The sequence below is a fragment of the Polistes canadensis genome, unplaced genomic scaffold (assembly GCF_001313835.1).
Source record: "Polistes canadensis isolate GaletaPanama2010 unplaced genomic scaffold, ASM131383v1 scaffold_258, whole genome shotgun sequence".
NCBI classification, from domain to species: domain Eukaryota; kingdom Metazoa; phylum Arthropoda; class Insecta; order Hymenoptera; family Vespidae; genus Polistes; species Polistes canadensis.
The window spans coordinates 105,245-119,823 of NW_014569805.1; the positions used below are offsets into that span (position 1 = coordinate 105,245).

The 14,579-nt window shown below is 26.7% G+C and overlaps 1 protein-coding gene across 11 annotated transcripts in view; it reads right to left on the minus strand.

Annotated features, from left to right (window-relative positions):
* Positions 1–13,966, minus strand: part of LOC106790745 (heterogeneous nuclear ribonucleoprotein 27C-like) — a 39,978-nt gene extending 26,012 nt beyond the window's left edge. For 2 of the 11 annotated variants that reach the window (XM_014755856.1, XM_014755857.1), the window contains exons 1-7: positions 13,793–13,966; positions 12,415–12,622; positions 12,086–12,272; positions 9,747–9,829; positions 8,066–8,456; positions 4,700–4,900; positions 3,081–3,176 (exon numbers count right to left, since the gene is read on the minus strand). In XM_014755856.1, coding sequence (XP_014611342.1) covers positions 3,081–3,176; positions 4,700–4,900; positions 8,066–8,456; positions 9,747–9,829; positions 12,086–12,272; positions 12,415–12,622; positions 13,793–13,830 — 1,204 coding nt within the window. In that variant the 5' untranslated portion in view covers positions 13,831–13,966. Of the gene's footprint in view, positions 1–3,017; positions 3,177–4,699; positions 4,901–8,065; positions 8,457–9,746; positions 9,830–12,085; positions 12,273–12,414; positions 12,623–13,792 lie in introns of all 11 variants that reach the window. The other 9 variants (XM_014755852.1, XM_014755853.1, XM_014755861.1 and 6 more) reach the window with 7 other exon arrangements.
* Between the last annotated feature and the right edge of the window lie 613 nt (positions 13,967–14,579).

Here is a 14,579-nt window from a genome sequence, read left to right on the forward strand (position 1 = left end):
ATTATTATTATTTTTTATTGTTTATATTATAATAATTATTATTAATATTTATTTATTTATTTATTTATTTATTTATTATTATTTATTATTATCGTTATTATTATTATGCGCTCGATAATTAGAAAAATATAAGCTATGACACGATTAACAATGCAACGTACATCTCAGAGATAAATGTTCAATCAAATTACTGAATCGTATAAGCGTAATTAAAAATAATCATATCATAATCTTTGACTACATTAGCGTAATACTTTAAATTTTCCTTGACAAAGATACAACGCGACCCGTCCGATACTAAACATGAACATTGGAGAGCACTCTTCCGAAATATTCCTTCTTTAGATCTATGGTAAATCCTACAGAGTAAATATAATTAAGTCATATATTTAATCAGGTAGACTTTTCAGATCGATGCCCCCCGTCGAGATAACCGTACGATTATAATACACCCACCCCCTCCACCTTAGACATGATTCCATTCTAACAATCTAAAATTTAAACGCTCATAAGCATCATACATTAATTGTAATTATCATAAGACAGATGTACTTAATGCAGTAATAATTGTAATAGCAATAGTGGTTGTAGAATGGTAGTACTAGTAGTAATAGTCATAGTTGTTGTAGTATAGTAGAGTAGTATAGTATAGTTAATAGCAGTCGTAGTAAAGTAGTAGTAGTAGTAGTAATTAGTAATAGTAATTAGCAATAGTAAAAGTACTAGTAATGTTATGGTGACAGTAGTAGTAATAGTAATAGTAGTAGTAGTATAGTAGTAGAGTAGTGATAGTGATAGCAGCAGCAGCAGTAGTAGTAAGTAGTGGTAACAATGTAATAAGAATAGTAACAATGGTAGCACAATAGTAATAATAATATAGACGTAATAATAATAGTAACAATATTAGCCTTAAACACGCCTAATAATTAACTATTATAAATTCACAAGGTAAAAAATAAACCAGTTTATAAATAACTGGTAAAAAATTGGCCGAACAGAAGCCAGTCTGACGACCAAGAAGTTCTTATAATACAATTATTTTTATTTTTTTTTTTGTATTTTTTTTTTAGTAATAATCCATAATTTTTCATTTTATTCTTGCCCTCTTCCTTCTAGGCAGATGTTTGTTAAAACAACTGGAAGTAGAAGGGGACTAGACTCAGTAGGAAGTATTTGAAAACAAGAAATAGTAGAAAGAGAGGAACTGAAACAATTCGCGAAGATACTACTAGTGATATGCCGTGAAAAATAGCTGTGAGAAAAATGGATGCCTAAGAAAGACTGCATCTTGCTGTTTTAAAAGTTCAGAATACACATACATCATATTAAGACATCTATTTTATTTTACACTATTTCTGTAGTACTTTAAAGGTAAGTCAGCTTGTGAACGTCTTACTTATTTTAATTAATCACACGTTATTTTTGTATTTACCCAGTATAACAACTATTTAATAAATAGGAGAATGTGGAGGGATGGGTGTGTCACTCGCTAACCTTCTGCCGAAGACCATAGTATATAATATTACTTCTTTATCGTGTTACCAAATAGTAGTAGTAGTGTGTTTTTATTATTTCTTTTTTTTTTTTTTTTCATTTTACCAAATTTTCCGTCAGCACATAAAAGGAGATGAATAAGTACCAAACTTTGTGCTTGCCCCTGAGAAGATCCCGAATTAGATCTTATTCACCTCCAGGTATAATGCCACGGCAAGCAATACTAATTTATCATTCGTGCATGGATGATGTCTGTGCTTTTTTTTCCCCATCTTTTTAACACTCGCTCTTTTTACGTTTAATTTTACTTATTATTTCCATTCAATCTAATTTATTCTTAATATACTTTAATAATTTGCTTTCTTTCTCCTATCCCAGTGCCATACATTATATAACTCTTGCACCATGGGTATTATAATTTTTTTTTAATTCATTGTACTTTCTTATATATTAAAATTAAATCAAATAAAAAATACGTTTCCGCGAGCGATCAATCTAATAATTGATACTTTTAATATAATATAATCAAATATCTTTTTTCTATCTTTTTTTTATATAAATCTTTCATGAGATAAAATAAATATATATGGATAATATCAAAATACATTTATAATATAATACTATTACTGATTAACTGTGATGATATTCGTTTGACAGTATATAGTCGCGATCGCTCACGAAATAAACTAAATACAAGAGACATTCTTTGCACAGTGCTAATACCGCTAGATCGTTATAGCAAATGAGTCTGTATAAATTTACGATAATAAATAAATCTTTTTCGCTCAATCATCTATAAAAAAAATCTTATATATCCAAATTCATTATAATATTAAATGATCTCTGATATTGATCATCTAACAAATCAATGCAATTGAAGAAAAATGGAAATATGACATATATATATAAAATATACATAAATATACACATATATATATAAAATACATATGCATATAGATACGTATATATACAAATACAAATATATATAAATGTGTATATTTACTAAAAAAAAAAAAAGAATCTATATCAATATCTAAATTATTTAGTTAAAACCATCAATCAGTGATGAAGTCATTCCTAGATTAACTATTATCTTTTCATCGAACCTCAGAAAACTTTGATTATGTAACATGCTTGAAAAAAGACTACCCTTATTACAAGAGGCTCAAATTAATTAAATAGGCACTATTACATAGATTAACAACTAAGATAGTACTCCTCATATTGAAGAATAATAATAATAATGTTTTTTCCTAATATACAGTCGTTAAATTCTAAGAATTACCAATGAAATCTCGATATTACAGCACATAAAGAAAATGAATGTCTCGCAGTATAGTTATGATGTTTTAACCAATACATATACTGTTCCTCAAATATGAAATAAGAAATAACCCACGAGCAAGGCCAAGCCATTCAGCGCATTTCTCCGTCAAGGTTGAATTAAAACGGTCATGAGGTGGGCCACTCTTTGAAATCAAAGCCTTGCTGGCCAGGTTTAGGGGCGCTGGCGGCATACCCACCTTGGTTGCTTTCTCCTCCCGTATACGAACGTTGCTGAGGATAAGTGGTATCAGCATAATTACCGTATGCAGAATAGCCACTGTAATCCGGAGTTTTAGCCGAACTGCTACTAGTTCCAGGTGCACCTGAGCCGGTTGTTTGTCTTGAATACATATCCCCTGAAACATCCGTGCATCATATCAAATTATACGATTATCTGCTGTTGGTTACGTGCATCTAATGATCATATTTTAATTTCTTTACTATTTCATTGAAAGCGATGTCAAATACAAATTATTCTTATATATAATTCTATAATATATTATATAATATATGATATATTAATTTATTTGTCCTTTGTATAATATTAATATTATATTTAACATCGCTTTCTGTCAATTATCTATATATATATTTAGATTATATAAAATGTTTACACATAATATAAGACACAGAAAACTAAAATTAAGATATATTGGAAGTACACCTGCCTCTTGTGCATGCATATAATATTTCATAATTACAAGTATAATTGTTTTTTATGAGCTAATAATGATTTAATCTTTTTTCAATAACTTCTATGAAAACAAATATTGTCCTGCATTACAATAGGACTTAAATACCACGAACAACTATTTCTTACTATAGAAATGAAACTATTTCATACTACTTATAAACACTAAGAACAAAAAGTTTATTTTTATTAAAAATTATGGCTTCGTATTAATCTGAGAGAGCATTTGAAAATTGTTTCATTAATAAGCCCACAATGTAAGCCTATCTCTACAACTACAGCTTTTAAACAGAGTCTATATTTATTCTTTCAACAACATTACACTAATAATTGTGTATATATAATATATATACACGCTACTATAAAAATTTAATATTTATATAATAATGAAGCAGAAAGATTTATTCTTTAGTATTATATTAAGTATTAACTTCTTTTCAATTTCATATAATTATTAATTATTAATTTTTTCTTGCAGGACACATGCTTCTACTAGTGACAACTTATAAAAATAATGAAAAAAAAAAAGTATGTAAATTAATAAATATTAAAATATATTAAACTAAATTTTTACATTGATAGCAGGGCATAAGGAATTTTGAGAAAGTTTGGATACATTGTTAATAAATTTCTGTCTAGTAAATGATACAATATGATACTGAAAATTAGTTAACTACTTTGGTTTCTTTTTTTAGTTCATACTTTACATAAGAATTATATTGTACTTTTGGTACATTGATAATAATAATTAATGAATCGACCTACTACATTGAAAGACACATATTTGAATAAATAACACGTATCGCGTGGAACGGGATATAAAATATATGTAAATTCGACTAAATACTCAACATATGATTGACTATTCATAGCTTAAATATTTCAGAAGAAACAGAAGAATAAGAAAAAAGCTTACAACGAAAAATAAACAATTAGTTTAAAATAAAAAAAGGAAAAAAAATGAAAATATATATATATATATACATATATATATATATATATGGAACTAAAAATGAATGTGACTCACAAGGTAAAAATGTGGACGTTTATAGGACATAATAGAATTGGCACAAAGTTATGAGATTTACATATACAATTTTAGTAAGATTCAATCAGGTAACAATGGAATCAGCTGATGCCAAGGGTGGAAAGAGGAAAGAGTTTGTTTGACTGAGCTTGAAGACTCACCCTGCGGGCCAGAGGGGTTCGAGTTGGAGTTGGGCTGCGAGGAGTTGGGTTGAGGGGGCTGGGGTGGTGGCTGGGTCCCAGGAGGGGGCCCATTCTGTGGCATGTTCCAGGAGTTCCAAGAACCCCCGGGCCCGCCCCCCGCAGCCCCGCCAGTACCCGCCGTGGGCCCGTAGCCCCCTGAAGCGGCCGCCGCCGGCCCACCTGCGATCATCAACCACACAAAATATGTGTCACAGACCACCGTGTCACACCTCACCTTCTTACTTTTCAAATTACATGTAATTTATATCTTTTTTTTTGTTTCTTTTCTTATTGATATGTTTACTAACAAAATCTATCTCTACTTTTTATTATTATTATTATTATTATTTATTATTATTATTATTATTTATTATTATTATTATTATTATTATTATATATTTTCTAAATTTTTTTAAATGCTGAGATGCTTGATTCTCTTAAGATGCGTTTAAAAAAGTTATACCATTCAGAACGAAACTTTCATCTCGTTCAAGACAAATATTTTTTTCTAATTCTTGTAATATTACTTCAAATTTTTTTACGTTGCAAATTTTCGATTCTTTATCTATAACATATAAGAAAAGTTAATTATTGTTTTTCCAAGTCTTCATTTTTGTTATTTTAGAGACTAATTCCACACCTTTAAAAAGAAAGAACATAACACTATTATTTATTACAAAGTATATATCTAATCTATAAAACTGATAATGAAGGAAGACAAAGTTTACGAAAAGAAAAAAAGAAAAAAAAAATGTTTGTTAAAATATAACGTTGAAATAAGAAGAGAATCAAGCATAATTTTGTAGATAAGATTATGAGATTCAATATATCAAAAATTAAAATAATTTTAAACGATATTATGTCAATCCACACTTAGAAATTTACAAACAGTTATTTAAAACAAATAACTTAAATAATAAATAATTTAATAATGACATATAAAAATTTAATTCGAATATAAGATTTATGAATTTAATTTTATTGAGATTACATTTAATATAAATGAAATTACAATTAATATTAATACTTATTCAATCTATAACTTGTACGTGAAGATCATTAAGGTATAGGAATTAGGTTTGAATTAGGATACTTTAGGATAAAGGAAAAACATTTGCACCAGTTATTGATAAGAAAGAGACTATTATAAAGTAATAATGTTTATGTTTCTATAGATTTACTAATTTTAGAGGAAGAGATTAGATTTTTGGTATGAAAAATGAACTTGTATATTTTATTCTATAATTAGTTTTGTAAAGTCTGGATTAACATAACTTGTGACAATATTTTTAAGAATATAAAATCTTTTTTCTTTTTTTTTTTTTTTTCTTTTTTTTTTTTTTCACTTTTTTAAAATGGTATTTTAATCTCCAGGGGGCATTAAAAAATATTAAGGATTTTGTACCACTATTGCTGGTAGTTAACTCATTTTCTTATCTTTTTTTTTTTCTCATTAATTATCCTCTCCAAGCGGGATGGAAAAGGAGAGGACGGGATCGAAGTTATGCTAATTTTTATAATTATGATTTATTATACCTTTCCTTTTATAAAATTATGGAAATGAAATAAATGTTACTATACATTAAGAACTAACATAATTATCCAAGCATGTTAACACTTTGCCCATTGCTAACGTAATTGTATTTACTCGAGAATTTACTGTATATTTATCACAAAATAAAAATATTATTTAAAAAAAAAAAGACATGAATTAGAAATAAATTAAAAAATATAAATATGAAATTAATATATCTAACTATTATTTACAAACACACGTATATAATATAATGTAATATAATATAATAAAAATAAGAATAAAAATAAAAATATAATATAACATAAAAATTTAAAAGAAACTTCCTCTACAAAAAATTATATTTTACAAAAAAAAATAAAAAAAATGTATTTAACGTATTGTAAAAACCTTAAGATCGAAATAAGATCTCCCCATTCGGTCATACAGAGACTGACTTACTTTAAAGCGGAGAGATCTCTTCATTTGGTTGGCAAAGTATTGATATCTAATATCATCTCAATTAAAAGATGACTTCTTATAGTTTAATTATTTATAAATTGAATTGTATAGTAAAGTAACATTTATTTCACTTGTCATTTGTAATTAAAAAAATCTGAATTGACATATATTAATAATCAATAATTGATTTTAGTTTCATATTCAGAAATATTTATTTTTGAGTAGCAGGCAAGTTGAGTTTGTAAAACTATGTGAATATTAAAAATGATCATTAGTAATAACTATTTCTTATAAAAAGACTTTAAAAAATATTGACTCTCGAATAACGCAATTAATATGTTACACGTTGTATTAAATTGCGTTATATAAAATCGTATTATGTGATATCCTATTATATATGAATTTATTTTGTATTATATGAATAATACAAATAACATGCTTGGACGGCTATTGTCAGTTGTGTACCTTGTGCTTTTTCTATTAAGATTATAAAATGATTTTGTAAAAAACACAACAAAATTGAAGCAGTATCACAGTTTAATTGATTAAATTTTAATTTATTTAATAATATTTAAATAAATTAAAATATAAATCATTTGATTATAAAAAACTGATAATTTAATTCATTTTGTTTATATAACGCATTGCACGAGAGTCATCACATTAGAGAAAATAGTCGTCGCAATATCTTTAGCATGTTGTAGGAATTTGCATTATATGTTGCATTATGAAGTTTACTGTATCAAACAAATTCAACATACCTCTACGTTTATGACAATTATTTGAGTATTTGATAATATACCTTGAAACATAGCTTCTATCGTATGTAAACGCTTGTTACTGATTGAATAATAAGATAAAATACTATAATAATTAACCCTTTCGCTACAAGAATCTTATTCGCTATGACTGTTCCATTCAACAAATTATTGCACTAAAAGTGAATACATTGCACAAAAACAATTATCAACATTTTGTATAACAAAATATTAATAAAACTTTCCTTAAAAGATAATATTTGTGACTTTAGTCACATTGAATAATAGTAATAATAATAAACTTTAGTAATAATATGTTGTGTAATATTTCTCGAGACTGTAAAATCCAAAGAAAGAAAGTATATACAAGAGAATTAGGCCTCTTATAGAGAACAATTATATAGACTCTCATTATAACGAAAGGGTTAAATAAACCGTTATATATATTTATAACATCAATGATTATAGTCGCTCATTGTAGCGATAGGGTTAAACAAACCGTTATGTATATTTAGAAGTAGATCTTTTTTAAATAGGTAAATAATTCCAAAGTAAGGAATAAAGTTAAAAAAAGAAACAGATAAACGATTACTAAACACTTCATGAACTTACCGTAACTTCCATAGCCTTGAGTTGCAGCAGCAGGCTGAACATTATAACTGCTTCCCCATTGATGTGGTGGAGGAGGCGGTATCTGTTGTTGTTGAGGTGGTCCTGGTGGTGCACCCCATCCCTGAGTATTATACTGAGTGCTATATCCGGCATAACCTCCAGTTTGAGGACTTGTACCCCAACCTTGATATTGTTGCATCATATTTCCAGGAGGCCCCATAGGACCACCCATCATAGGTCCACCCATCTGACCATTTGGACCACCCATCGGTCCCATATTCCCAGCCATACCCATTGGTGGTCCACCTTGTTGAGGCGGACCCCACTGACCTTGATGACTATCATTCATCTTGCTTGAAGAATCTCGTGGTTCTGCTCGTTTAATCTCAACCTAGAAATAAGAAAAATAAATATATTAACAGTTCATAATATTTAGTATACATATATATATATATATATATATATATATATCTTTAATAATAATAATTGTAAAACAATTGAACAATTGAGCAATGCAGCCATGATTTTATACAAGACAAGATTAAAAAATAATGCTTATATTGCAGTTTATAAACTAATCGTAATCATAGTAATTAACTTTGAAGTGATGACTATTAACCTAATAATAAAAGTACAAGTAGAGTACAGGTATAAATTAGGAGCAAGCAATACAATTTGCACTTAATGTAATTGCGTAATATATACGTAAATATTGCAGCATAGCTGATATTGCTTTAAAGTTTTATACTTATAATAAATCTACTTTTTAAATTATACAACATTCTTGCCTGAGACTGCATAAATTGTGAATAGCTTATAACAACGCTTTATATATTTATTATACTATAATCTTTAAATATATAAATTATTAATAAATAAACTATTATATATAGTTTTTTTTAATACATACATTACAATCTACTTATATTTTGAAAGGACTAATATAATATATATATGAAGATACACTAATGATAATGTAAGTGATTAACATTAATACAATAGCTAAACAAAGATAATGAGAAAGCTTTAACATTAATGTAGGAGTATTACTCAAAATATTATTGAAATAATTTGTACTTAATCCTATATGAATTTTCCATCAAAACTTAAACAAAATTTCATATTTATCTATTTCTCCGACACATACATACAATATATAAGATAATAAGAATTTTATATTAATTTTAAAAATATATAGATATTACTTCGACAAGTTCTAATATTACAAAATCTATTTTATATACATTGCCAAATCATTTAATGATAATATATGATAAAAGTAAATTTGTGTGCTGAAAAACTAAATCTACTATTTGATTACACAACCATTTTAAATATGAAAATATTTTAAATATAACTAAATAATTGTGTTTATTAATGCATATTCCTTATTTCCTATGTAGTAACCTGTACTTTCTTATACTTCTTTGTTCTATAAGTTACTCTAATAAGATATATAATATACTAAACCTTTAATAATAATAAGCCGCATAATAATAACTTTTATTACTGTATATATTAATTTACAGAGCATGTTACATATGACCGCATTATACACTAACAATTTTTTTTTATCAATAGCCACCAGTCATAATTAATTTAATTATATTGAAGTGTGTCACATTTTTTAAATATTTTTTTCTTTTAATATTTACATATATTTGGTTGAGTTGATCAATACCTGTTTTCCATTCAAGCTGACAAAATGCTCTGCTACGCATCGGTCCACAGCATCTTCATCCTCAAAACTGAGAAAGCCAAATCCTGCCGTCCAAATGTGAGAGAATATCAAAAAATGGCCGATATATTTATGAAAAAAAATATTAGTCTTAAATACTTTCTATAATGTGCTATAATGTACAACACATATTACATGTAAATTATTACAAGCATCGTATACATTATGGTTGTTCTCCTATATTAAAATATTCAAATAAACAATTATTTAAAAAATCTTGATTAACTATTTCCTTTATATATATAAATATATATATTCTTACTTCACTATTAGCGCAAAGTAGTATGTAATTATAATGATTTATACACAAATAATTTTGATTTGTAACAGAAACACATGAATTTATGGTGCTATATGTGTAAAAACTTTTGTTAAATTTAAACATGCAAATATGCTCTAAAATTACAAGGCCAAGACTTACTTGTACTTAAGATCAAGATAAAAAAAACTTTTTTAACATACTTTTTGTTAATATTAAAGAAAAAATACAATGAGAAGTGCATTTCGCAGTTTTATGAAATGTATACTCTTGTATTAAAATTTCATGATGGCTGATTTAAAGAAGCTATGTTTTCATAATTAATATCAATATCTTTACAATTTTGAGAAATATTCATAGATGTAAAATTTTAAAAATATAATATGAAATTTTTAAGTATTAAAATAAAATAATAGAAAAATAGAGATGAATCTTAATAATATGAAAACTAAGTAATTTTCTATACCATACAATTTTTATGTATTTTGTTCATATAAATCAATGTAATTAAAAGTGTATGATAAAATAAATGATAATGCTATAACAGTATCTAATTGTAAGCCGAACTTATATATCTGCAATTTAATATTTTTACTAAAAAAAAAATGAAGCTACTCAATAATACAACTAACAAGTCAATCTCAGAATAACTTGTGAAAAATTTGTATATAATTGCTTCAACTTAATAAATACGTTTATTATTATATGTGCAATTAATATATTCTGCTTTATTAAAAATTATGTCAACTTCTTGAATGCAGCCACCAAAAATAATATCTTTAATAGTTAAAAAGATATATATATATGTTCAATTTTTTTTATGACGCGATAATTTTTATTTCTCTCTTTATTCACTATTTTATTTATTATTAGAAAAAATATTTAAACTATCAACCATATTAAAGTTACATATAATTGAGAGGTTGTATTACAATGATAGGTATATGCATAATGCAAATAATTTTAGTATTATGTTGAGGCAAACATAATAGTTCGGATGGTATTCATAAATACTATTACAGTTAATAAGTATAATTAGATGAATTATTATTTTAATAGGCAATATATGAAAAGGTGTTTATAGTAAAAACAAGATTTACAAAATATCTTACCAACAGCTTAGATAACTTAAGTTATATTTAACTTACAGTAGCACAGCCTGACAAAGCCTTAAGCTACGCTTACTAATCTCACGCTGAGTAAAATGTATGCTCAGCGTAGGTTAAATTAATTTAAAACATTATAATGTAATATAACATTTTTTAAAGATAAGATAATATAAGCTGGCATGGGCTTGCCACACTAAATGATAATATGTAACAATAATTATGACTATACGTTAAATAGTTTCTAGTTCCAATAATCTTAAAGTAATTAATAAGAAATATTATGTAAATTATATAAAAAATATTGAATTAGAAAATTTTAAACTAAAAGCTTTGGTTTAAAGATACATCATCCAGTTGTATCGAGAAGATGTATTATAATTAAATTTTGTTCTATTTTAAATATACTACCTATAAATTTATCAATGATAATAAAAGGTGTGCTGCATTCAAGTCAGAATTTTTGATCCAATGAAATTCATTTTGATTATTAAAAAGTTAAAAATTTAATATCATTTCAAAATATATGTTTTCTATAGTCATTAAGTGAAAGCATACAATTTATTTTAGACACTATAAATTTATTTGCAGATATTTACTTTATATTTCTCAAGAATTCTGACTGTTATTAAAAATATATAAATTATTCTTAATATGTTTTAATATATTCAAGCATTGGCTAATGCACTTTTCATAAAGTTTATGTCATCACATCACTCAACTATAGGTTAAATGGTAAAAATATAAAAAAGCATGAAAAATTATTTCTTATAGAGGTGACAAAATGATAGAAAAATGACATGATGAAAAACTTCTAAGAATCTGAACAAAAATATAAAAGAACTAACTTAATGAAAATCATGAAAACCAGTGCTTGTTTCAAAATAATAATATCTGATAATTATGAGTATACTAACCTCTTGATTTTTTTTTCTCTTGATCATACATTATGACAACTTCCATAACCTTGCCAAATCGAGTAAAAAAGGATCTTAAATCAGTTTCCGTCACATTACTTGGAAGCCCACCAAGAAATACTTTCGGAAAACCACCACTACGTTTGGGTTTTTGTAAGGTTCGTGGATTGCATGGTTTCGGATCAATCTATACCAATCACATATTTTATACAAAAATATTGTTTAAAGATAATAACTTATTTTTCCAATATGCATGTTTTAGCAATTCTTAACAAAATTACATATATAATTCTTTATAATATTGATATAAGAATTTTGAAATCACTCACTGTGCGCCCATCAAGCTGATGCGGCCCATTTTGAAGGACTAAAGGAACATTAGCAGGATCGCTAAATGTTACAAATCCAAATCCACGACTACGTCCAGATTCACTATTTTTCATGACAACGCAATCAATTACTTCGCCGTAACGACCGAAGTAACGTTGCAGGTTTTCTTGCGTTGTTTCCCAAGACAATCCTCCAACGAAAAGTTTACTAAACAAAAGATACAAACATTAAAAACTCTTGTCACATAAGTAATCAATATTCTAATAATAAGAAGTTATCATTAATTTGCTATCATTTATAAAATATTGTTTACGATGATAAAAGTCTGACTAAATAAATTATTTTAAAAAGATATAAGAATTAATATTACAATATTGTCCACTAAAGCAGGAATATATATAATTATAAACATAATATTTTACACTTAAGGACTTCAAAGTGGAACAATTTAAAGTTTATCTTTTAACTCGATGACTCCGTTCTAGAACCATTTTTCTACATAAATATAAATAATTTTCATTTGATAACGCAATGAGAACAACACATTGTAATAACTTAATTTATTCTATTAAGAAATTAATAACTAGAAATGAGTAACTGGTAATATAAGTAAAAATAATCTTTGATTGCAACACGTTAACCTAAGTGCATACTTTCTAGAAGAATAAAACAACTAGAAAAAACATAGAATTTATAACAAGGTGCAGAATTGTGTATGCATTTAAAATAGAAGGAGATACAAAATGGAGAAGAAATATTGCATATATAATGAAAATTGCAATCGTAAGCATAAAACAATGTTTAGTGAAGCATTATAAAAAACCATAATGTATATTAATTATAAAGTTATGTTATATAGATGCATACACCATAGATATATATATATATTTAAAAATATATATATGAGACGGAAAAAAAAAAATCAACGCGCGCATATATGCACATAAAGATTTACCGAAAGAGTGAATTTTGGTATGCTAGATGAAGCCGGTAAGACAAAATGAACGGCATATGTGCCGGCGTTGACGAAACGGCCTTGCTATATGATAACCATGGAACTTTCGTCTTTCGTTAGCTTATACCTCATGTTGCAAATAGAGAAAAAAGTTAAAGAGAAAACGAAGGTTTAGTCTGATCCCACAACGTATGATATTTAAACATTAAATTATACGAAATGTAAATCTAGTTAGAATATATACGAGGAGATTTATTTCCTCGATATTTATTGAGAAAAAGAGATAAGCATTCGAAAAAGCATCAAAAGAATCAGCCGCGATGCGGAAATGGAGTTCTCACGCAATAAACCCTATGGTCACGGTACGCGGCTTTTTGATAATGAAACTACATTTAATAATATATATTTGACTTCAATCTCACCCCTTCTCGTCATCGTCCATTTCGGTCTTCACTCTCATAATATTTCACTTAAAACTACTATTAAAATGATGTTAGTTTTAGGGCGCGAATAGGAATATGGCACGATGCTTAACGCGTACGAGGGTAATGGCTCCCCACAATGTCGAGAACAGAATGTAAACGTAACGAAGCGACGCGCGTCACTTCCGTCACAACACTAGTCAAGTCAGCAGCGCTGTAGTCATCGTTCTCAGGACCGAATCAATTATTTCCGGTGCCCCTTTAACGATGTCTCATTACGTTCCTATTAACATTTTTTTTCATCAACATTATAATCTATAACGTGACTTATTTATCATTATTTTTATAACCATATGATTATTAGTTACTTGTTAATATATTTTATATTTTTTAATCATTTTAATTGCTACAAAGTCAAACCAATATTGTAATTCCTTAATCTTTAATTACTTATATTACAGTACTGATAAAATTGCGATTATTTATCGAATCGATAATCAAATCGTAAGTAAAATTTTACATTAAGTTTTTTAGATTTTATTAATGATGCACAATATATATTATATATATTTGTAAAGTATTAAAATGAATACCGTTAATTGAAAAATAAATACGTTATTTGTACGACGTAGTTGTTCTGGGTTCAACGATCTATCGTCCATTAACTGATTCCCGCCATTTTGAGAAAAGTCCCGCGATAATTTGAATGTAAGATACATTAAAGACAATAAATAAGGTCAATAATTTTATTTTTGTTTATCTTTAAAAAAAGTTGAATTGTATATAT